This window comes from Macaca fascicularis, chromosome 15, assembly GCF_037993035.2.
Source record: "Macaca fascicularis isolate 582-1 chromosome 15, T2T-MFA8v1.1".
Lineage (NCBI taxonomy): Eukaryota > Metazoa > Chordata > Mammalia > Primates > Cercopithecidae > Macaca > Macaca fascicularis.
This window is the reverse complement of record NC_088389.1, coordinates 98983355-99008525: the sequence shown is the minus strand read 5'-3', so window position 1 is coordinate 99008525 and position 25171 is coordinate 98983355. Positions and strand designations below refer to the sequence as shown.

Genomic DNA, 25171 nt, shown 5'->3' with positions numbered 1-25171 from the left:
TTTGTGGGCAGCAATTCGTGATGGGCGTTCTTGTCTGGTTTCCCCCCACCCCGTCCCCTGACGCCAAGTAACAATTAAACCTTTCTAGTTGCAAAATCTTCAGATTTATTTTTTTTATTTATTTATTTTTTTTTGAGACAGAGGCTTGCTTTGTCGCCCAGGCTGGAGTGCAGTGGCACAATCTCGGCTCACTGCAAGCTCCGCCTCCCGGGTTCACGCCATTCTCCTGCCTCAGTCTCCTGAGTAGCTGGGACTACAGGCGCCCCCACCGCGCCCAGCTAATTTTTTGTATCTTTTAGTAGGGACGGGGTTTCACCATGTTAGCCAGGATGGTCTTGATCTCCTGACTTTGTGATTCGCCCACCTCGGCCTCCCAAAGTGCTGGGATTACAGGCGTGAGCCACCATGCCCGGCCCAGAATTTTTTTAAGGAGTAAGTTTTGAAAATTCTAATGCTTTAAAACATATATATAGCCTTTTATTTTCCCCGAGTAAATGTTGGCCACTAAATTCCAAATTGATCTCAAATTGTTTTCCAGCTTGTTGGGGGGTGATGAAAAATATATGGAGAATATATTTACATGCCCTCCTATTTTTTTCTTTTGGAAGTCTCATAAATAGTAAATTTCCTATTTTAAAACCCAGGACATTTTCAACCTCAAATATTTGGAAGTTTTTAAGGCCATATTAACATGGATTACTTCTGCTATCTATAATAAATATGAATTGTGAAAATAAATCGAGAGAAAATAATGTGGGTTTTAAAAAGTTCCATTTAGAAAGGGAAGAATGAGACGTAACAGAAAATAAACAGTGTAGTGTAGTGACTTAGCATTTTATTTCGTCTATATAACTAGGCTTAATTTTAACATTAAAGATGGCACGTCAGACACGTAGATAAGAAATCGATGTTCTGAAATTAATATGCTACTTACATTAAACATCCCTATCAGGAAGACAGAGAGCGGAAGCATTTTGCACTTGACTTAGGAATAATACTTCCAGTTCCAAGGAATTAAAGAAGGGAACATGTTTGGCATCGGAAGCTGTGTTTTTGTTTGCTTGCTTTTCTTTTAATGCCAGAACAAAATATCCCACTCACTTTCATAGTCCCCCAGGAAATGTGCAAATCGGGAAAGCCGTAGAAGCCACAACCGAAGGCAAGAAAAAACGACTTGACGCCCTGCGAAGGTTACATTCAGGTGGTTTTTAGAGGAACGTAATCCAGCTGTTTCTTTCTAACCATTTTGCAGGGAACAGAAGTTCTTGTTTGCTCTGCAGCGGGATTCAGATGCACAAGCCCAGTATGGGCCGCACAAGGTGAAGGGAGCAGCTGCGGGTGGCTCCGCCCTCCCACCTGGCTCTTGGAGGGTCTTGCGGAATTGGCCAGGGAACTGGGCGTGGGTGATACTCAAAAAGCCGGTGAGGTCCCCTCTCCGCCCAAAGGAGCAGCCAGCGATGTCAGCCTAGAGCCCTCTGCCACTGCCTGATATCTCAGCAGCGCCGAGGCGGCCGACAGGTGCCCGCCCAGCACCGCGCCCTTGGTTGGAGCGCAGCCATTGGCGCAGTACTCCTCCTGATCCTGCTGCTGTTGCTGCAAAATTGTCCGAGCAGCGGCGGGGGCAGACACGTGCAGCAAAGGGGCAGCGGCCTGGGGATGCAACAGGCATGATGGTCGCTGGAGCAGGTGGCAGTAGCTCCACGCGGTCGGGGACAAACTCTGCGCAGCCCCTGTACCCCCTCCCCTGACCCCTTGCATAATACTCTCAATGCTGAAAGAGATGCATCCGCCTCCCGGTCGCGACGCCAGACCCTTGCCCTCCTCCCAAGACTGGGGACCGAGTGAGGGCTGTAGCACGGTAAGGGTGCCTGGGGTCTCCAGGTCCCCGCCTTGTGCTTTCTTCGGTGCCTCGGTATAGGTCGGGGCCGAGAGCAGTAGGTAGCGAAGAGGATGCGGGTGCAGCAGAGCGCACGGGCGTCTCCCGGGGGCGGCGGTGGGGTAGGCCCCCGGGACAGGTTGCGGCGGGGCAGGGGCCCCAAGCAGAGGGCCTGGGTGGGGGTTGTGCAGGGCGGCGTGTGCAGCAGGTAGAGGGAAGGGGTGGGGCAGGTGGGCTCCCGGGGTCAGTTGGTGGCGCTTGAAACGCTTCCTACGCCGGAGAAAGCTGCCATTGTCGAACATGTCCTGGGAGGCGGGGTCCAGGCTCCAGTAGTTGCCCTTGCCTGGGTGGCCCGGCTCGCGGGGGATCTTGACGAAGCAGTCGTTCAGCGAGAGGTTGTGGCGGATGCTGTTCTGCCAGGCGGGGAACTTGCGGCGGTAGTAGGGGAAGCGGCCACTAATGAAGGCGCAGATGCCGCTGAGCGTGAGGCGCTTGTGCGGGCTTTGCAGGATGGCCATGGTGATGAGCGCGATGTACGAGTAGGGGGGCTTTGCCGGCTGCGGGGCGTCTCCAGAGGCCACCACAGACCTTGGCGGTGCCCTGAACTTGGTGCCAAACTCCGAGGGGTCGCTCGGGCCGCCGCCGCCCTCGATGTGCTCTCGGGGAAGCGCACCCCCGCCCCACCGTGCCACCTGCAGCCCCGGCTGGAGCGACTGCTCTAGGAACGACTGGCTCGCCTCCTTCTCGTCCTCCCCCTCGTCTTCATCTTCGCCCTCTCCCAGGATATCGATTTTACCTTCTTCCCGATCGGAGTCCCGGAAGCTGCGCTGAGGTGTGGAGCGAAGGCGCTCAGCTCTTGGCGAGTTCATGGAGGAGCTGGTGCTTCAGTTGCAGGGAATGTGGCGGCCGGGCGATCACCTGGCCTAGGGTGGGCTCAGCTGGAGGCCCGAGATGAATGTTGCAAGAAGCAGGAACGCTAGTGGTTACCCTTTGGGATGTTTTCGTCTGCTTGTTTCTACTCCTTTCCAATAACGTCCGGCAAAGATGCACTTTTCCTTTTATAAAAGCTACTTCAAGATCATGTGTGGTGGACTCTCCACTTTATAACCCTTTTCCCCTACCTCGGAGCTGTGCCACTCCCTCCTGACGTAGTCCAATGATGAGGGTCTTCTGGGCAAACACCAGACAGAGAAAAGCCTAGGCCCCTCCTCCTCGCACTCACTTGCCACCAAGGAAGGTGCTCTACTCATCCCGCGCAGCCAGCCAGTTGGTCGGCCTTTGCATGGGTTCTGTTAAGGTTCATTTAAAACCGCACAAATAAAAACGAGATAGGAAAGTATCATACTCAGCAATCTTGGCCAGGCTTTGCATGGGTTAAGGCACATTTAAAACCGCGCAAATAAAAACGAGGTAGAAAAGTATGATACTCAACAATCTATGACCACCTCGACATGCAGCCTTCCCTCCTGGAGAAAAGAAATGGTGGGGCGGGGGGCTGAAATGTACACGGTTGTTTGTAAAGGAATGTGTAACCGAAAAAGTATGTTTTAGCGTTTCACAGCTGGTAATCACCCATTTTCATTGGTAGAGTCTGTCCTTACCCAGAATGGTGAGCTGAATTATATTTAAGGTTCTGACAACATGCCCAAGCTGAATAGGGGGCTTCAGGGGGTTGTTGCTTTGCTCCTTCTATCTTCCTCCCCACCTCCCCAAGATGCTCTCCCTGACTCACATTTTCAGAAAAGGTTCAAATGTCCCAGCACTAAATTGTGTAAGTTTATTCAGGCAAGGCAGGAGAGCTCATATGGAGTCCTCTGTCCCCTTGCAGCAATGGTTCTCCAACTTCTTTGAATATTTAACCAGAGTAAGAAATAGCTTTTATATCACAATCTTGCACATACAGACATAATACATATCTAAGATGGGTTTCACAAAACAATATATTTACACTATAGTGATCACTGATATTTTGTTTTTAAAAAAATGGTCATAACCAACTAATTGATTTCACACATACCAGTGTGGGCCTGGTTTGAAAATTCCTGTTCTGACAAAGTGGCCGCACATACAAGAAACGCACATACAAGAAAAGGGCTTCTCTCTCTCCCTTTCCTCCTTCTTTTCTTCATCCTTTTTAACCAATTCATTTTTAGAGACAGGGTCGGTCTATGTTGCGCAGGCTGGCTTTGAATCCCTGAGTTCAAGTGATCCTCCCACCTCAGCCTCCTGAGTAGGTGGGACTACAGGCGTGCCACTATGCCTGGCTCTGGCTCTTCATTCTTTTTTCCCCTGAGATGGAGTCGCTCTGTCACCCAGGCTGGAGTGCAGTGACACAATCTAGGATCACTGCAAGCTCTGCCTCCCGGGTTCACGCCATTCTCCCGCCAAGGCGCCCGCCCACCACGCCCGGCTAATTTGGTTGGTTGGTTGGTTATTTATTTATTTATTTATTTATTTATTTATTTATTTAGGACGGAGTCTTGCTCTGTGGCCGGGGCTGGAGTGCAGTGGTGCGATCTCAGCTCACTGCAAGATCTGCCTCCCGGGTTCATGCCATTCTCCTGCCTCAGCCTCCTGAGTAGCTGGGACTACAGGCGCCCGCCACCATGCCCAGCTACGGAGTCTTGCTCTGTGGCCGGGGCTGGAGTGCAGTGGTGCGATCTCAGCTCACTGCAAGATCTGCCTCCCGGGTTCATGCCATTCTCCTGCCTCAGCCTCCTGAGTAGCTGGGACTACAGGCGCCCGCCACCATGCCCAGCTAATTTTTTGTATTTTTAGTAGAGATGGGGTTTCACCGTGTTAGCCACGATGGTCTCGATCTCCTGACCTCGTGATCTGCTCGCCTCGGCCTCCCAAAGTGCTGGGATTACTGGCGTGAGCCCCTGCGCCCGGCCTCTTCATTCTTTCAGAAATGTCAACATTAAGTGCTTTTACCTTAATAATAAAACTTGGGACTTCAATGAGGCAAGAAGGGGCTGTAGTGTTGCCTTTAAATCAGTGGGTCCTCATTCACTATCTGCACTGGGGAGGGGCAATATGACAGCAGAATTGTTCAACTCACTCACTCGACATCCTTAGAAGTAACACGATTTTTAGATTGGCTTCATTAAAATTAGCTCAGAGACTAAAGTAGCACTACAGGGGAATAAAACTTAATATTTGTTATATTAATAAGGATCTTATTAAAATACTAAGTAAGATACTATGCCACAGTATATATTAATAATTTAAAACCCACCTACTTGGGGAAACTTTGAGGTGCCATCTAATAAAAATGCAGCATAAAATAATATTATGCCATTGATTGTCACAGTGTCTATAATTATGACAATGAAGTTCAGTGTGAAATCAAACGCCAACTACAAGCGCAAAATATGATTAAAAAAATAGCTTAAAGTAGCTAGTGCCTTCAGGATAAAATCTGGAAAACAGTTTTCTTGATAATCTTTTTTTAAAACTTCGCTACGCCTGAAGTTTCTATCCTTTAAGGCTCCTCAGTTTATATGCAGCTTGGAGGGGCAAATAACAGACAGGTTTGAGCCTAACAGATTTGTTTGTATCCCAAATTTACCAATGACTGCTTGTGTGACCTACTAAACTAAGCTCCAGCAGGGCCAGGCCAGGTGTCTTATTCAACCACAAAATCCCAGATGCCTCCTCCCCAGCGCCCCCGGCATGTGAGGCACATTTCCTCCATCAGCATAGGAATCGGATGACCTGGGAAAGGGAGTATTGTTAGTTTTCCTAGCGCCAAAGTCTATAGGGATTGGGGTTATTTAAAAATGAAAGGAGAAAAATAAGGAGGCGCTCAAAAACAAAACACAAAACCCACATTGACGGAGGTATGTCAAAGGAGAAAACGGAAAGAGTTCCCAATGGCCAAAGCTGGGATAATTTGAGCAACAAAATAAAGTAGTATTAAATTGTAACCCAAAGTATAAAATATTCATGTGTCCACACTGATAAACATAAATGATTGAACTAATAAAGCGAAAGCAACAACTGTCCCTTGCAGAAATATTTCAATTAATTATGTAGACACTCCACTCCCAAGAAATTACACTACAACTCCTCATTCTTTTAGTGTGCACATTGCATAGTGATTTCCTTCCAAAGAGCACAGTATGAAATGGGGGAAAACAGCAAGTTTACAATGGAGAAATCTGACAAACACTCCTTCAGCCAGGTGATCAGGTGGCCAATATCAACATCAATAATATTCGTAACCTTTTATTTCATGTAATAAAATGGTGACATTTACTTGTTTTTAAAAAAATTAATAACAATGTAATCATTATATCTCTGCAATCAGCTGAAGTTCTAAGAAAAAATGATAATGTTGAAAGTTTTATCATCATTATAAACTTTCATATTCAGTGTATGTAAACTCCAAAGTCAATTTCAAAAGATATTTTTGTGAAATGCCATTCTTAAAAAAAAAAAAGTATTATATATAATTGTATGAATGTTAAATGTTTTACAATATTGATTTGCTACATTTTATGTATGCTGTAAAATACCATTTTAAAGTATACTGGAATTCGTAACTGAAGTAATAAATAAATGCTTGAAATATACCCAGTAGAAACTTATTTTTATTAGCCAATCCTTTTGATAATAAATGCTTCTAGTGTTATGTACAAACTTGATCTTCTTTGAAATGTGTTGTCCACCGCTTTTCTGTTTCTGTCACAGTAGCTATAAATAGCTGTTTAAGGATATCCTTATCTAAATTCCTGCCTGCAAACAAAATGAAATATGACATGATTACATTATGCTTATTAAAATGACACAGTTCACCTATCAATTGCAGTTCATTAAATGCTTTATGGTGTTTAGAAATTTACAAAAAGAATAGTAATTGAGTAATTCTATCCTTAACTTTCTAGTTAAGTATATCAAAACCACATTGGTGCTTGGATTAATCACTTTTCTAAAACTGAAAAAGAACAAAAGTCCTAAAAAGGTTTTATGAATGTTATAACACGATAAAGACGAAACATTGACCACAAGCTCATTTAGTTATAAAAGAGGACCTGAATGGTTAATCTGTTTAAGTGGCACGTGATATCCTTTTCAAATATATTTTTCACTTCGTTTTAGAAGTGTTAATCCTTTGTGACTTACCAATGAGGACCAATCGATTTGTTCTCTCAGTGTCATCCTTCCAGCTCACTGGAGTCTCCTCCAGATCATAGAGCTCATGGACACCCTGGACAATCACTTGTTGTGGTTTGTCTTTGATTGACACCAATCCCTGCTCAAAGGAGAATTGACTGAACATTAATCAGCCTCAGTTCAAACTTAAAAGCAGAAATAGAGCATCAATGTTAATGAATTATTGATATTCACTTAAAAAATACAAACTGTTAAGCTGAGAAAATTACTTAATTCCAATTATTTGTGAATTACAAAAAGTTTCTTAATATTTTTAATTTTCAAAAAAGGTTTCTGTGTATTGATTTTTTTTTGAACAATCCCCTTTTCTAATGATAAAGTTAGTACATATATTAGGATGGTTTTTCAGTGTTATTTATCACAACCAAAACCTGAAACAAAATGATGAAATATATATCATATCCTATTGATTAAAGATTTTATATAATGTTTCACAGTTTTAGTGGGAAAAGTTGAGAAGTTAAAGGATTTTGGTTATATTAAATTAAATAACTCATTTTAGAAATGGGTTTCAATCAGTGAATAATTGTGAAATAAAGAAAAACTATTATATTTATCTGAATGAAAGTTCATTTTGTATTGATTTGCAGAAATGAGAAACGAATTATCTGATAAACTGGCTCCTATGGGGATGAAATTAACTTACTTGAAATAATGTTCTTAATATATCAAAAACTTTGTGCACACTTGCAAACACACAAGAGTAGACACTCAACTGATGACGGTTAAGCATACACCTAGAATCACTGCTTCCTGGAAGAAATACTGTTCATGACTTAAATACCCAAATTTCAAGTAATGTGAGTGGGTTTCTAAACACAGAACAAGAATTCTTCTAGTCCTTTGTAACTTTGTTTAGAGTATGACAAATGTTTAGTGTCTGCTAAATGCATCAGGAAGCATAATGTTCAGCAGAAGTGAGATTTGCAACATTATTTCTCTGTACTTGGGCAGAGAGAGCAGAAGGTAACATTTCAAAGCACACAGGTTGTTCTAGCTGCAACCCTAAAGGAAGCTATGCAAATAAATCATGCCGTATGCAGCGATTTCCAAAGCTCCTTTTCAGTCATGAATATAATAAAGAAAAATGAAAGTAGACAAAGATGATTTGGACTAAAACCAGTGTTTCTGTTTAAAACCAGTTTTTGTAACAGCCAAGAAAAGGACTTCGTTCAAAAGTCTACAACAGTAAACTGTACCTTCAGCCTTATGACCTCCATGCAGTGATTGTCCTTGTTTCTCACATTCTTTTCCCACAGGAGATTCTGTAGCAAGTGACATATTTTAATAGGACCAACCATTGCTAATAGCAACAACTATGTAACAAAACCATTGATAAATCATTAATCAGTTAAAAATTGCATTCACCTGAATAAATATATTAAGATGTTCTTCCTTTGCATTTCCTGGTACTTCAAATGTGATTGTAACAATACTCTGTAAATCAAGGGAAATAATCAATAATAATTCTTTATAGTCATATCAATGTATTTTTAAATCACAAATGTTAATATGAAAAGGAACATATTCATGGAATTTTACATTGCCTAAACCATATATATTAGGTATTATACTTTCCTCAGCATGTGTGCTGTTTTTTTGGAATTAGCAACTCCATTTCCTACATTCTGCAGAGGTACCAATGGGTTTAGTATTTACACAAACTACTACCTTGTATTTTTAAAAACCCACTCAAAAACCCTGATGAAAGGGTCCTCATTATTTAATTCATTCTTTCGTGGATTCTCAGCAATAAGAATATATGTAACACATACAATGTACTCACTACACAGGGCCAGATACTTTTGCCTGAGTCACCTCATTTCATCTTTTGACTTCCTCTTCATAACAATCCTGGGGAGTGAAGATAACTATTTCATTTTATAAATTGGGGGAAATAAGAGTCAAAAAACAAGCTACCCAGAGCCAGGAATAAAACTCAAAACCAAAGTAAATTTGTTCTCTTAAAAAAAAAAAAAAACAAAAGAAAGGCTTGGCTTATCTTTAACTGAATAAGCATGTGCCAAGAGGAGAAGAGTTCTTAGTGATGAGAATGATAGGATAATGCCCTCTTTGGCTTTAGTAAGGGTGACATCATCATGTATTGAATATTAACTTTAGGATTTATTTTTCTTCTTTATCTTGATAAATCTCTCACTGTCTACCCTAAAGAAAGAGAAGCTTAACATTTCCTCTAACAGGTCACATAATTAAAACTCAAACCTCCCTTTGCCAATATAACCCCAAATTTCAAACTCAGAGATGAGAATACACAAGGGCTAAGCATAACATTACAAAAACATAAACCCCATCTTGGAAAACAGAGGCTCAAAAGCCAAGCTCAAAATGACTTTAAAAAGGTAGAAAATAATACACTGAAGCACAGCTTTGCATAACTTCCTAGAACTGCATATCTGGCCTAGCAATTTTACTCACCATTACATAATCATATAGGCTTACAACAGAAAATACAAAAAGAGCAAAACTATTTTATAATCCAAACTCAGAGAATCGCTAAAGGTAAGTATTAAAGACTAATTTAAGCACAAACATGAGACATTTCTTTCTTTCCATAGGTTATTGGGGAACAGGTGGTGGTGGTGAACTTCTTTAGTGGTGATTTGAGATTTTGGTACACCCATCACCTGAGCAGTATACACTGCACCCAATTTGTAGTCTTTTATCCCTTATCCCCTTCTCACCCTGTCCCCCTGGGTCCCCAAAGTCCAATGTGTCATTCTTATGCCTTTGCATCCTCATAGCTTAGCTCCCACTTATGAGTGAGAACATAGCGATGTTTGATTTTCCATTCCTGAGTTATTTCACTTAGAATAATAGTCTCCAATCTTACCCAGGTCACTGCAAATGCCATTAATTCACTCCTTTTTATGGCTGAGGAGTATTCCATTGTGTGTGTGTGTATGTATGTGTGTGTGTATATATATACACATATATATATAACTGTGGTGTGTTTATATATTATTTATATTATATATTATATACACACACATACTATACACACACATACGTACACACACATACATACACACACACCCCACAGTTTCTTTATCCACGCGTTGACTGATGGGCCTTTGGGTCAGGCTCCACATTTTTGCAACTGCCAATTGTGCTGCTATAAGCACGCGTGTGCATGTATCTTTTTCGTATAATGACTTCTTTTCCTCTGAGTGGATACCCACTAGTGGGATTGCTGGATCAAATGGTAGTTCTACTTTTAGTTTTTTTTTTTTTTTTTTTTTTGAGACCGAGTCTGGCTCTGTCACCCAGGCTGGAGTGCAGTGGTGCAATCTCCGCTCACTGCAAGCTCCGCCTCCCAGGTTTACGTCATTCTCCCGTCTCAGCCTCCTGAGTAGCTGGGACTACAGGTGCCTGCCACCACGCCCGGCTAATTTTTTGTATTTTTAGTAGAGACAGGGTTTCACCGTGTTAGTCAGGATGGTCTCAATCTTCTGACCTCGTGACCTGCCCGCCTCAGCCTCCCAAAGTGCTTGGATTACAGGCGTGAGCCACCATGCCCGGCCATACTTTTGTTCTTTAAGAAATCTTTTTTCCATAGTGGTTGTACTAGTTTACATTCCCACCAGCAGTGTAGAAGTGTTCCCTGTTCACCACATCCATGCCAACATCTACTTTTTTTTTTTTTTTTTTTTATGGCCATTCTTGCAGAAATAAGGTGGTATCACACTGCGGTTTTGATTTGCATTTCCCTGATCATTAGTGATGTTGAGCATTTTTTCATATGTTTATTGGCCATTTGTATATCTTCTTTTGAGAATTGTCTATTCATGTCCTTAGCCCACTATTTGATGGGATTGTTTGTTTTCTTGCTCATTTGCTGGAGTTTGTTGTAGATTCTGGATATTTGTTCTTTGTCAGAGATTATATATATATATATATATATATATATATATATATATATAATGAAAGATTTTCTCCTTCTCTGTGGGTTGTCTGTTTACTCTGCTGACTGTTCCTTTTGCTGTGCAAAAGTTCTTTAGTTTAATTAAGTCCCAGCTATTTATCTTTGTTTCTATTGCATTTCCTTTTGGGTTCATGAAATCCTTGCCTAAGTCAATGTCTAGAAGGATTTTTCCAATGGTATCTTTTAGAATTTTTATAGTTTCAGGTATTAGACTTAAATCTTTAATCTATCTTGAGTTGCTTTTTGTATACAGTGAAAAATGAGGATCCAGTTTCATTCTCCTACATGTGGCTAGCCCATTAACCCAGCACCATTTGTTGAAAAGGGTATCCTTTCCAAACTTTACCTTTTTGTTTGCTTTGTTGAAGATCAGTTGGCTGTAAGTATTTGGGTTTATTTCTGGGTTCTCTATTCTGTTCCATTGGTCTATGTGCCTATTTTTATAACAGTACCATGTTGTTTTGGTGACTATGGCCTTATAGTGTAAGTTTGAAATCAGATAATGTGATGCCTCCAGATTTGTTCTTTTTGCTTAGTCTTGCTTTGACTATGCGTATGTGTATGTTAAACCATCTCTGCATCCCTGGTATGAAACCCCTTGATCATGGTGGATTATCCTTTTGATACATTGCTGGAATCAGTCAGCTAGAATTTTCTTAAGGATTTTAGCATCTATGTTCAAGGATAGTGGTCGGTGGTTTTCTTCTTTGGTTATGTCCTTTTCTGGTTTTGGTATTAGGGTGATACTGGCTTCATAGAATGATTTAGGGAGGATTCCTTCTTTCTCTCTCTCGTGGAATAGTGTCTTTAGGACTGGTACCAATTCTTTGAATACCTGGTGGAATTTTGTTGTGAATCCGTCTAGTCCTGCACATTTTTTTTGTTGGTAATTTTTAAATTACCATTTCAATCTCCCTGCTTGTTACTGGTCTGTTCAGGGTAATTCTTCCTGATATAAGCTAGGAGGGTTGTATCTTTCCAGGAATTTATCCATCTCTTCTAGGTTTTCTAGTTTATGTGCGTAAAGGTGTTCATAGTAGCCTTGAATATCTTTTGTATTTCTGTAGTGTCCGTTGTAATATCTCCCGCTTCATTTCTTATTGAGCTTATTTGGATTTTCTCTCTTCTTGGCTAATCTTGTTAATGGTCTATCAATTTTATTTATCTTTTCAAATAACCAGCTTTTTGTTTCATTTATCTTTTGGATTTGTTTTTTTTTTGTTTCAATTTCATTTAGTTCTGCTCTGATCTTCTTTCTTCTGCTGGGTTTGTTCTTGTTTCTCTAGTTCCTTGAGGTGTGACCTTAGATTGTCTGTGCTCTTTCCAACTTTCTGATGTAGGCATTTAGAGATATGACTTTCCTTTTAGCACCACCTTTGCTGTATCCCAGAGGTTGATAGGTTGTGTCACTATTGTCATTCAGTTTGAGGAACTTTTAAATTTCCATCTTGATTTCATTTTTGACCCAATGATAATTCAGAAGCAGGTTACTCCAAGTATCTGCATGGTTTTGAAGGTTCCTTTTGGAGTTGATTTCCAGTTTTATTCCACTGTGGTCTGAGAGAGTGCTTGATATAATTTAAATTTTCTTAAAATTTATTGAGGCTCATTTTGTTGGCTATCATATTGTCTATCTTAGAGAAAGTTCATGTGCTGTTGAACAGAACGTATATTCTGTGGTTGTCGGATGGAATATTCTGTATCTATCCTTTAACTCCATTCGTTCCAAAGTATAGTTTAAATCCATGGTTTCTTTGTTGACTTTCTGTCTTGATGACCTGTCCAGTGCTGTCAGTGGAGTATTAAAATCCCTCACTATTATTGTGTTGTTGTCTGTCTCATTTCTTAGGTCTATTAGTAATTCTTCCATAAATTTGGGAGCTCCAGTGTTAGGTGCATATATGTTTAGGATTGTGACACTTTCCTGTTGGACAAGGCCTTTTATCATTATATAATGTCCCTCTTTGTCTTTTTAAACTGCTGTTTTTATCTTTAAAGTTTGTTTTGTCTAATATAAGAATAGCTACTCCTGCTCACATTTGATGTCCATTTGCATGAAATGTCTTGGTCCACCCCTTTACCTTAAGTTTATGTGAATCTTTATGAGACTCTTGAAGGCAATAGATGGTTGGTGAATTCTTATCCATTCTGCAATTCTGTATCTTTTAAGTGGAGCATTTAGGCCATTTATATTCAATGTTAGTATTGAGATGTGAGGTACCATTCTATTCATCATGCTATTTGTTGCCTGTATACCTTGTTTTTTTGGTTTTTGTTTTTGTTTATTTAATTGTATTTTTGTTTTCTAGGTCCTGTGATATGTATGCTTTAAAGAGGTTCTGTTTTGATGTGTTTCCAGTATTTGTTTCAAGATTTAGAGCTCCTTTTAGCAATCTTGTACTGGTGGCTTGGTAGTGGTGAATTCTGTTTGTCTGAAAAAGCTGTATCTTGCCTTCATATATGAAGCTTAGTTTTGCTGAACACAAAATTCTTGGCTGATAATTGTTTTGTTTGAGGAGGCTGAAGACAGGGCTCCAATCCCTTCTAGCTTGCAGGGTTTCTGCTGAGAAATGTGCTGTTAATCTGATAGGTTTTCCTTTATAGGTTACCTGGCACTTTTGTTTCACAGCTCTCTTTCATCTTAGATAACCTGATGACTATATGCCTACGCAATGATCTTTTTGCGATGAATTTCCAGGTGTTTTTTGTTCTTCTTGTATTTGGATACCTAGGTCTCTAGCAAGGCTGGGGAAGTTTTCCTCAATTATTCCCCCAAATACATTTTACAAACTTTTAGATTTCTATTCTTCCTCAGGAATGCCGGTTATTCTTAGGTTTGGTCATTTAACATGATCCCAGATTTCTTGAAGGCTTTGTTCATATTTTCTTATTCTTTTTTATTTGTCTTTATTGAATTGGGTTAATTAGAAGACCTTGTCTTCAGGTTCTGAATTTCTTTCTTCTACTTGTTCAATTCTATTGCTAAGACTTTCCAGAGCATTTTATATTTCTATAAGTGTGTCCATTATTTCCTAAAGTTTTGATTGTTTTTTATTTATACTATCTAGTTCATTGAATATTTCTCCCTTCACTTCTTGTATCATTTTTTTGATATCCTTACACTGGGCTTCACCTTTCTCTGGTGCCTTAGCTTAACAACTAACCTAGTAAATTCTTTTTCAAGTAAATCAGGGATTTCTTCTTAGTTTGGATCCATTGCTGGTGAGCTAGTGTGATTTTTTTGGGGAGTGTTAAAGAACCTTGTTTTGTCATACTACTAGGGTTGGTTTTCTGGTTCCTTCTCATTTGGGTAGGCTCTGTCACAGAGAAGGTCTAGGGCTGAAGGTTGTTGTTCAGATTCTTTTGTCCCACAGGGTGTTCCCTTGATGTAGTACTCTCCCCCTTTTCCTATGGATGTGGCTTCCTGAGAGCCGAGCTGTAGTGATTACTATCTCTCTTCTGGATCTAGTCACCCAGCAAGTCTACCAGGCTCCAGGCTGGTACTGGGGGGTAGTCTGCACAGTCAGGAAATATGAACCATCTGTGGGTCTCTCAGCCGTGGATACTAGTACCTGTTCCAGTGGAGGTTGTACGAGGGTGAAATGGACTCTATGAGGGTTCTTAGCTTTGCTGGTTTAATGCACTATTTTTGTGCCGGTTGGCTTGCTGCCAGGAGGTGGCACTTTCCAGAGAGTGTCAGTTGTGGCAGTATGGAAAAGAACAGGTGATGTGTGGGGCTCCAGAACGCCCCAAAACATATGAGATATTTAATCTCCACTGTTACTAGTAATAGGAAAAGCAGAAAAGTGCTTTCTTGCTTGATATGAGAAGTACAAGTAAACTAAAAAAAGGTTCAAATTGAACTTGCAAATGTGAGACTTTTAAAAGTACTTATTTTGTCACAACAGTCAAGACACTAACAACCACCTAAATGTTCAGGACAGTTGAATGGATAAAATAAATGTGGTAATATATATACAACCAAATATTATGTATCCTTAAAAAACATCCTGTCATATGCTACAACATGGATGAATCTTGAGGACATTACACTAAGTGAAATAAGCCAGTCACAGAAGGACAAATATTGCATGAATTCACTAATATCAGGTGTCTAAAACAGTAAAACTCACCAAATCAGAAAGTAAAATGGTGGTTACCAGGGGCTAGAGGGAGACGAAAATGAGGAGGTGCCATTCAATGGGTATAATTTTAGTCATGCAAGATGAAAAAGTTCTAGAGATCTGTTGTATAACAATGTACATACAGTTAATGATACTGTATTGTACCGTTAAAAATTTGTGAAGAAGGTAGGTCTCATGTTAAGTGTTTTTTACCACAATAAAAAATATACAGTCATGGATACATAAAGAGAAATGGGTTGTTGGGCGATTTTGTTGTTATACAAACATGATAGTGTGCTTACCCAAACCTGGATGGTATAACCTACTATACACCTAAGCTATGCTGTATATAGCCTATTGCTCCTAGGCTACAAACCTGTACAGCATACATTTTACTGTACTGAGAAGTGTATGGAAATAACACAATGGTAAGTATTTGTGTGACAGGAATTTTTCAGCTCCATCTTATTCTTATGCAGTCTGACTAAAACGCTGTTATGCAGTGCATGGCTATACTTATTTTTAAATCTTAATAAACATACTCTATTTTTAAATTATTTTTATAGCTTAAGGTAATAATAATATGCATTTTTAAATGACAATTATTTTCTTTCTTCATTAAAGAAATCACTACAACAACTAAAAGTCCACATAAAAATATACAGCAAAAGGTTGTCGAATGAAACATTAACTGTCAGTTTAAAAAAAAGAAATTTAGTCTTCAAAAATGTTTAAAATGTATTTTAATGCAAGTTGGAAAACTATATTAAGAATGTCTCAAAATATGACTCAAAATAGATTTATTGTTAAAGATTTTAATTTAATAATTTTTTTTTTGAGATGGGGTCTCACTCTGTTGCCCAGGCTGGAGTACAGTGGCACGATCATGGCTCACTGCAGCTTTGAACTCCCAGGCTAAAGCAATCCTCCCACTTCAGCCTCTTGAGTAGCTGGGATTACAGGTACATGCCACCATGCCTGGCTAATTTTTTGTATTTCTTGTAGAAAAGGGGTTTCACTATGTTGCCCAAGCTGGTCTACAACTCCTGGGTTTTTAAGCCATCCACCCACCTTGGCCTGTCAAAGTGCTAGGATTACAAGTATGAGCCACCACACCCAGCCTAAAGATTTTTATAATGATTTTCGCTTTTGTCAGGTTAAGTATGTGACTTACTATTTTTAAGAGGTACAATAAACTCCAGTATGAGGCAAAAAAGGCTTTAAAAATTAAGATAATGCATCATGGGGCTCAAGAAGGGTGATCTATATTTTGGAACTAGATGTTTTCCTACACCAATAAACTATTTTCACATTTCTAATGTGAAAAATTAAAAAAAAATCTATAATTCTCAGTGCAGAAGATAAGGGTCACAACTCATAGTTGGTTCTAATAATAAACTAAACATTATTTGTCACTTGGGTTTTCTCATCCACCTTCCCACTCTCCAAACCCAGGTAGGTGTTCCTTATGGGGAATAAACAAAGAATCCATGAAAAATAAATAACTGCATTAAAAAATCAGGGATAGAGCCTTAATAACACATACATACTATGTCCAGGTATTACCCATTGCAGACTTTTTTTTCCAGTTTTTGTTTTGAATCTAAAATTCATTCCTTTTTCCATGTATACGGACACAGGAAGAAACAGAAAAGTGAGGCAATAATTCAGAAAACTAAAGCAAAATAAGGAATTGTCTCTAAAATAAAATTTAACAACAATTTACTCAGGTTTGTTTATTTAGTCTGTTTCTTCTTTAACCCATTGGGTTATTTCTCCATTTTCTACTCTTTTGCAAACAATAATACCTAATATGCAATAACTTCTATATGTTTTCTTCATCCAGAACACTAAGCCCCCTAATGTGCTTAAACTCAAAATCTGTACCTTCACACTCTAGCCCTCTGTTCTTCTTTGCCTGTATAATATCTATACTATAATATCTGGCCACCAGGGACAACTGAATATATGGCATTATCATCCAAATCACTTTGCCTTCCCAATTTTTCTATTTCTAGGTTTCTCTAGTCAATCTAGGCTTGTTTCCCATCACCGCTTCGTTTCTTTCTGATCCATCCTCAGTCAGACAGGATATTCAGGCAAGTCTACCAGTGAAACAGCTCTGGATTTATCCCATTTCTAGTCTCACTGTAAACAACATGTTTCAGGCCTTCATCACACAGTATCTTCCCACATGGTCTCCTGACTCTAAAGTCCAATCTAGCTTATATAACACTCCTACATAGCAGAGCTTGAGTTCTCTTTGTCTAGCAAATTAAAACCTAATACCTTAGACCGGGATTCCAGTACCAACTCTCCACTGAGACTTCTGTACCAGAGACCTACTCATCTATAAGATTCTCACCTTCACATTTTTAAACATCCATATTGCTCTTTTCCTTACTTCTTCCTGTCAAAAAAAATCCTACCAGGTCAAGGATATTTTCTGTTAAGTAAGTCAGACTAGCACTTACCCCCGCTTCTTTGACTGGGAAGGGACAAAAAAGAACTCTTTATAATTTTGGATATCTTTTATATCTTGATTTGAGTGGGAGTTAGAAGGATATGTGTTTAAATGTGCATATAGACAGATATATAGGTACAAATATACTTAAAAATACATTGAGGCCAGGCACAGTGGCTCACACCTGTAATCCTAGCCCTTTGGGAGGCCGAAGTGGGTGGATCACCTGAAGCCAGGAGTTTGAGACCAGCTTGGCCAACATGGTGAAACCCCATCTCTACTGAAAAAAAAAAAAAAAAAAAAAATTAGCTGGGCGTGGTTGATGCATGCCTGTAATCCCAGCTACTCGGGAGGCTGAGGCACAAGAATTACTTGAACCTAGAAGGAGGAGGTTGCAGCGAGCCAAGGTCACACCACTGCACTCCAGCCTGGGTGAGACTCCAGCTCGAGTGAGACTATGTCTTTAAAAAAAAAAAAAAAATCCAAACATTGAATTGTACACTAAAATTACACATTTGCATGCTTTACTGTATGCAAAGAAATAAACCAAACCAAAACAAACAAACAAAAAACTATCTTCATGGAGCATTTGATGGGGTTCAGGACATGCTATCCCAAAATATGGCACCTCAGTATTTGAGAAAATGGCAGAACCAGGAAGGTCACTCTCACCTTCTCTCCTGAAGCAGGTCATAAAACCTAGGAAAGATTTTCTGACCTTCCGCTGATGCAGGTTATAAGACCCTCATTTAAGAGGTGCCCTCTCTATACACAGAGGAAAAGAACATCCTTAAGTCTGAATGTGAAGGGTCACAGAGAAAAATCTGAGCAAATAGGCCTTGCTAAGTTCTTCCCAGTTTATTATTATTAGATCATACTGTTTTATCTAATTATGCTTCTCCATTACTATCCTCTTCCATATCGTAACTAGCATAAAACATACATATGTATGTTTTATGAAGGCTCCTGTGTCAAGTAAAACTTACTAAATTGGTATGTTGAAATTTCTCTTGATAGTTGGTCTTCTGTTAGAGAGATCTCAGCCATTAATCTAGTGATAGGCGAGGAAAAGATACATTTTCTCCCTTACACCTCAGATCCACTGAACCAAATGAAATTGTTCATGCCTCTGAATCCCATAGCCCTTTGCCTGTGATACTATTTTTCCCTATGTTTATATTATCTAAAGCAGGACAGTGCATCAGAATCTCCTACAGAGGCTTCAAAAATATAGACATGCCCTATTTAGTAGTAAAATGACATAATGTCTGGAATTTGCTTTCATACACTCTAGCAAGGGCAACAGGTACATACAGGCTCATTATACTATTCTACTCTTATGCATGTTTGAAATTTTCTATTAAAAAAATTTGTTTTTTTAAATACTCCAGGCAAAAGAAATGTTGGGAGGATAGGTGAAATAAAACCAGCTAAATGTTGATGCCATTTAAACTGGGTGATGCACAGAAGGGGTTTACTTTACTATTCTGTTTACTCTTTTATATATTTGAAATCTTCCATAATAAAACGTTAAAAATATACATTAATATACACATACCCAAGTCCCAATCCTGGAGATTGAGGGGAGAGAACTACTGAGTTATCGTATTTTTTTTAAAAAGCTCCACATGTGATTCTGACTTACACCCCATTTGAGAACCACAGCTTTTCATTCTTTTAACAAATATTCACTGAGTATCCACCAAGCCCTGTCCTAAGCAATAAAGATTTTACATTTAAGGAATTTATAGACTAATGCAAGGCAAAAGCATTTCAACCAAAGTACAAGGCATCATAACTGCCACAATAGGGGTTCATTCGAGATTCTACGGGTGGAGACATTGGCCGCTCCAAATGTTCATGGTAAGTGAGTACTGCATTTTCTTCATCTTTTCATCCCTATGATTCGTGGCATCATGTTCTCTACCCAGAAGCTCAAATGTGCTTCATGTTCATCTGTATGACAGATATCGACTATCATAAAGAATTGGGTTTGTTTTTTTTAACCATAAATTCTATCTCCAAGGACTTGTATTTCTCTCATTTATTCATTTTAAAGATAAGAGAAGAGGAATATCCTATTAACAAAAGTTTCACAGGGAAAGGTGTCACAAACATAGTAGTAAACCTGCTCATAAATATGAACCAAAATGAATACAAATGCAAGTAGCTGTTATCTTGGCCCTATTACAACCAACAGCAATTCAAAAACTGAGTGATCACTTGGAGACAGAGGAAGGAAGACTAGGCACACTGCTCACTTACACATCCCCCACTCCACCCCTCAGGGTTTTAAGTGGAACAAAGAAGTTATCCTAAAGCTCTACGATCTACGATCTGCTTAACAGAAACACAAGTACGGTAAAATTATATTTAATTTGTTCCTAGTATCTTAGATATTTACCTTAGGGATTAGAATTTTAGAGCATTAAAAACATCTTCAGAAGTTCAAATTTACAGTGCCCAGCTGGTTTCACCTGAAGGTGAAACTCAAAGTCAATTTTTATTTAAATAAGCCATGCTTATATCAGACCTTTCCTTAAACAATTCAACATACTTAAAAACAGACTGCCTATAGAACCCCCAGGCTGCTTTTAAGGAGTAATCCCTATCAGAACTAATCAATATGCTAAGTAATCTACAGAATGGAAAGGCTAGAAAGCATGATTTCCTCAGATTCTAAAACAAATCTGGTTTGATGAATTCCTATTATGTGTTAAGAAATTGAATTAGACTATGTCAAAAGCATTTAAGAGTCCAAAAATTATCAACATAGTTCAAAAACACCATTTTAGAAAAAGTTTACAATAAAATAGTCCTAAACATAGCCAATTTAGTTAAAGAGGTCCTTTAAAAACATTCATTAGGAATTTTGGATTTAGATTTTTTTTTTTTTTTTTTACCTGATCAAGGTGAGGTTGTGTTCCTGGCACATGCTGAAGTTTTTTCTGCAAACTAAAAACCACTGATTAGAAATTCAGAGATGAATACACTTCTGATTTAACTTTATATGTTATTTAGTGACACAAGGATAATGAAGTGACTTTCCATAACTGACTATTTTACTATTGTAATTCCAATTTTACATGTTGTTCACAAATTCCAATAGAGAAAAGCTGGAAGATTAAGTTTTTTAAAAATTTCTTTTAAAAAAACACACATTCATATATATACATATGCACACAATAAAGAAAAAATTAATCTTTTAGCAACACTATTTTGTGTGGTTAAATACGTCAGTAGATTTCTTTACCATTCCAACAGGTTTAATACAAGCTTAAATATATATATATAACCATTCTAGTGTTGCTCAGAGTTCCTTAATTTTCTCCTGCTTCCTAATGTGCAAATAATGCTGGCACCTAAAGAAAGTTAAAGGATAAATTTTCCTTTATCAATGTTTTCCCCTGAACTTATTTAAAAAACAAATAGTATCCATAAATTTTCTATATAGTCAGTTACCAATTGAGAGAAAAAGAAAGTCAGAATGTTAAAAATGCATTGTTCTGATATGAAAAGCACAAGAAGATCAATATGGCATAACAAATTACAACCATAACAACTGTAGCATACATTTCAACACTGATGGGGACAGGACAGGAGGGAGAAAGGACTTAAAACCTTGCAGATGTTTTGCCTTGAAGAACAGTGAGGGGTAAATTAGTAACAGCAAGTTTAGGAAAGAGAAAGAACTTATAGGAACTATTGGAGGGAATGAGTCTCTTTGGGGGGTCCTAGTAGGGAGAATGTCAAATTAAATCCTTCCCAGCTGGTTGCTCAGGAAAAGATTCTCCTGTTTAGCAGCTAAGCACACACAAAAAAGTCATGCAATGGCCTTCTCTATAGTGGTGAGATCACATTAAATAGCTACTTCAAGTGTCACTAAAGCATTATAACTGCTCTTAAGTGTAGAATGAGATTACTTTAGAAAAACATTTTGAAAAATCATATGCTTTTCCCATATGTTCAGTATTTAATGTTGTTGGACAATGACTGCCTAAAACTTCATATGCAGCAAAAAAAAAAAAAAAATTCTAACAACGAGCATCTTAAGTTTAGTTCCCAGTAAGTCTCAGAATTTCATGCCCTCTATTTTTTCCCTGTCATAAACATTTTTAAAAGACTAATCTAGTGGATAAGCATAAAAGCTACCACAACCTGAAATTCACGAATCTGAAATCATCTTACACATTAACTTGTAATCTTATAACAATTTGCGTCTCTGCACACATAAAATGTAAATTCTGTACACATAAAATGTAAAAAATCTCAAACAGTTTAGCGTTTTGTATATTTAACCCATTATGTTCTATAAGAAACAATAATTTAGGTATTGTCAGTAAGATGGAATTAGCAACATTTCTATTTCTCCCAAGTAAAAATATGGAATGATATAAAGAACTGGATGCCTTAATGAAAGCACCTGTATTACAGCAAATTACAGCAAAAGATAGAAGTAGAAAGGAAAAACAAAAATTGATATACTGAATATCAAGGTGGGAAATTATTTCATACTCTAATTCTTATTAGTGAAATAAAGCGCTAAAAGATACAATATGTAAAGGGAAAAAATAAAATTTCAACTAAAAAATATTTCAGCGTTTAACATATTAAATGACAACCAACTTGCAAGCTCTTAGACCGAACAGAGATAAATTAGTTTAAGAAAGGCAAATTGTGCTGGGTTCAGTGGCTCAGGCTTATAATCCCAGCACTTTGAGAGGCCAAGTAGGAGGAACACTTGAGGCCAGGAGTTCAAGATGAGCCTGAGCAACATAGAGAGAGCCTGTCTCTACAAAAAAGTAAAAATAAAAAAAGTAGCCAGGCATGGTGGTGCAAGCCTGTAGTCCCAGCTACTCAGGAGGCTGATGGGAGGATCACTTGAGTCCAGGAGTTCAGGACTGCAGAGAGCCATGACAGCCACTGCACTCCAGCCCAGGTGTCAAGAGTGAGACTCTGTCTCAATAAAATAAAATAATTAAATAAATATAAAAAAAAGAAAAGGCCAAGTGTGGTGGCTCATGCCTATAATCCCGTTACTTTGGGAGGCTGATGTGGGCAGATCACTTGAGCCCAGGAGTTTAAGATCAGCTTCAGCAACATGGCAAATCCCCATTCTCTACCAAAGTAAAAAATTAGCCAGGCGTGGCAGTGCGTGCCTATAGTCCCAGCTACTCAGGAGTCTGAGGTGGGAAGATGGTTTAAGCCCAGGAGGCAGAGGGTACAGTGTGCCGACGTCGCACCACTGCACTCTAACCTGGGCAATAGACCCAGACTCTGTCTCCAAGGGAAAAAAAAAAAAAAGAAAGAAAGGCAAATTTCATGCAGTATTGTTTCATTTTTTCCCCTCGTAAACATATTTAAATGTATCACAGGATCTGTAACTATCAAAACTGCCCACAGCATCAAATTAGTAGTTCTAATCCAGATGTGGAGGATGAAAGGGATCATGGCTAACTAGTGAAAGAGCACTGATAGCCAAATGAAGGGCTGCAGCCTTGAAGTAAAAAGAAGAAAAGGATCATCAAGAGAAAAGTTAGGATGGACTAGTCTTCTGGTTATTTCAGAAATGGGTAGCAAAAGACAAAGGCTCTTAAGCTCCCAGAATTAGATGACAACCTCAGCCAATCCATCTCCCTAGTAAAGCCAGAACTAAGATGGGAAAAAAGGACCATTTTTAAATGAACAAGCCAAATTTATGCTTAGGGCTGTATTAGTTTAATGGAAGAACAGTCATTTCAAAATTAGTAAAACAAAAGTTTCATATGAAAAAACAGCATAATTCTGAATGATTTTCATACAATCATTATCAAGCATAAGTGATACTGGACACCTGAAGCTGACATGAGGGAAAAAAGCTCAGGGCGATTTCACAACTTTGTACAGCAGTGGCTTGAAAGGATATAACTATATTTACCATAAAACAACAAGTGGTCATTTTTACCTTACATAATTTATAAGAATTTTTAGAAAAATGGAAATAACTCACATGTAATTCAGGTACACCAAACTTTTCTGCCTTCCTACTAACAGGAACTAGAAAAGCAAAATGCTGATTTTTTCCAGGTACCCCGAAAATACCTTTATAATTTTAGCCATAATTTGTTTAGTCTAAAAAGGTACTGCTCCAATACCAGAGCTACAGGTGAAAAACATCTCTCTCAACTGAAGACAACTTCTTGAATAACACTGTCACTGACAAGTTTACTCTCTGAGCTTCAGTTTCCAAACTGAGAAGGAGGAATAACTGCACTGCCTATCCCAGACTTCTGGTTGCTGAAATAATCTCAATCAATTTCTTTTTCTTTCTTTCTTTTTTTTTTTCTACAAACTACATGCAAATTTAATTTTTCCAATTTATAAAGTAAAAGGGGTCCAATAAAACACTATCGTGTCCTACCTCACAGGTTACTGTAGGTATTGTTTTCAAAATGTGAACAATACTACAGACTGAAGGTGGAAAAAAAAAAAAAAACTAGTTGAAAATAGAATTAGCTTTTAAGGGCATGGCTAAGGCAAAATTAGAAATATATATATAAGGCTGGGTGTGATGGCCCACACATGTAATCCCAGCACTTTGGGAGGCTGAGGCAGGAGGACCACTTGAGCCCAGGAGTTTGAGACCAGCCTAGGCAATATAGCAAGATCCCATGCTTACAGAAAATTAAAAAGAAAAACAGTCAAGCATAGTGACACATGCCTGTGGTCCCAGCTACTCAGGAGGCTGAGATGGGAGGATTGCTTGAGCCCAGGAGGTCGAGGCTGCAGTAAGCTATGTTTGTGCCACTGCACTCCAGCCTGGGTGACAGAGAACCCCATCTCAAAAAAAAAATAAATAAAAAAGAAAAGAAATACATATAGGAATGAGAATTAGAAATCTCAAGTATAGAGCCACCCGCCATGCCTACCCTTAAGCAAACCTGCCCCACCAATTCAAACTGCCCAGAGAGATGTCCATGTTCATGATCTTATATGGACATACATGAGACTTATGAGATATTCATTGCAGCATTATTTGCAATAGCCAAGCTGTGAGAACAAGTTAAATGTCCACTAACAGAAAAAGGGATAAAGTAAATGTGGTATATGTAGAAAATGGAATATTACTCAGCCTTAAAAAGGAAACCTTGCCATATGCAAAAACATGGATGAACCTTGATGACTTTATGCTACGTGAAATAAACCAGTCACAGAAAGACAAATAATGCATGATTCCACTTGTGTCAGGTAATTAAAATAGTCAACCCCACAGAAAGAGTGTAGAATTGTGGATGCCAGGGGCTACAAAGATAGGGAAATGGGAAGCTGCTATTCAAGGGGTATACAGCTTCAGTTATAAAGAGTGAAACGTTCCAGAGATCTGCTGCACATCCTCATGCCCATAGTTAGCAATACTGTATTGTACACTTAAAAAATTGTTAAGAGGGTAGATCTCATGTTAGATGTTCAGACTATAATAAAAAAAGAAAAAGATACTGATGCACAAGAATAACTAATCTTTCTTCTCTCCCTTACCAAAAAGATTCCCCACAGAAGGCAGAAAACTAATCCATTATTAAAGTGAAGAGAGTTATTTGTGTGAGAAC

General features: G+C 38.7%; 2 protein-coding genes across 15 annotated transcripts in view; both read right to left on the bottom strand.

The window, feature by feature from the left end:
* Positions 1 to 815: 815 nt before the first annotated feature.
* Positions 816 to 3830, bottom strand: FOXD4 (forkhead box D4). 2 transcript variants are annotated; one of them, XM_065530655.2, is made up of 2 exons: positions 1664 to 2877; positions 1323 to 1610 (listed from the first exon to the last, which is right to left on the bottom strand). In XM_065530655.2, exons 1-2 carry the CDS (start codon positions 2743 to 2745, stop codon positions 1466 to 1468), a joined length of 1227 nt encoding a protein of 408 aa, XP_065386727.1. In that variant the 5' UTR covers positions 2746 to 2877; the 3' UTR covers positions 1323 to 1465. The 2 variants fall into 2 exon arrangements, with proteins under 2 accessions (XP_005581923.3, XP_065386727.1); XM_005581866.5 differs by having other exon boundaries at positions 816 to 3830.
* A 2623-nt stretch (positions 3831 to 6453) lies between these two features.
* Positions 6454 to 25171, bottom strand: part of ZNG1A (Zn regulated GTPase metalloprotein activator 1A) — a 53178-nt gene continuing 34460 nt past the window's right edge. For 9 of the 13 annotated variants that reach the window (XM_065530657.2, XM_074017607.1, XM_074017608.1 and 6 more), the window contains 5 exons: positions 20489 to 20540; positions 8423 to 8491; positions 8254 to 8319; positions 7004 to 7133; positions 6454 to 6616 (listed from right to left, as the gene is read on the bottom strand). In XM_065530657.2, the coding sequence (XP_065386729.1) occupies positions 6510 to 6616; positions 7004 to 7133; positions 8254 to 8319; positions 8423 to 8491; positions 20489 to 20540 (424 nt within the window). In that variant the 3' untranslated portion in view covers positions 6454 to 6509. Of the gene's footprint in view, positions 6617 to 7003; positions 7134 to 8253; positions 8320 to 8422; positions 8492 to 8840; positions 8909 to 19577; positions 20063 to 20488; positions 20541 to 25171 lie in introns of those variants that run through there. The other 4 variants (XM_074017604.1, XM_074017605.1, XR_012424771.1 and 1 more) reach the window with 3 other exon arrangements.

What these genes read in the sequence shown, in the direction of transcription:
- FOXD4 (XM_005581866.5), bottom strand. Translation starts at nt 2,745, where the DNA reads ATGAACTCGCCAAGAGCTGAGCGCCTTCGCTCCACACCTCAGCGCAGC.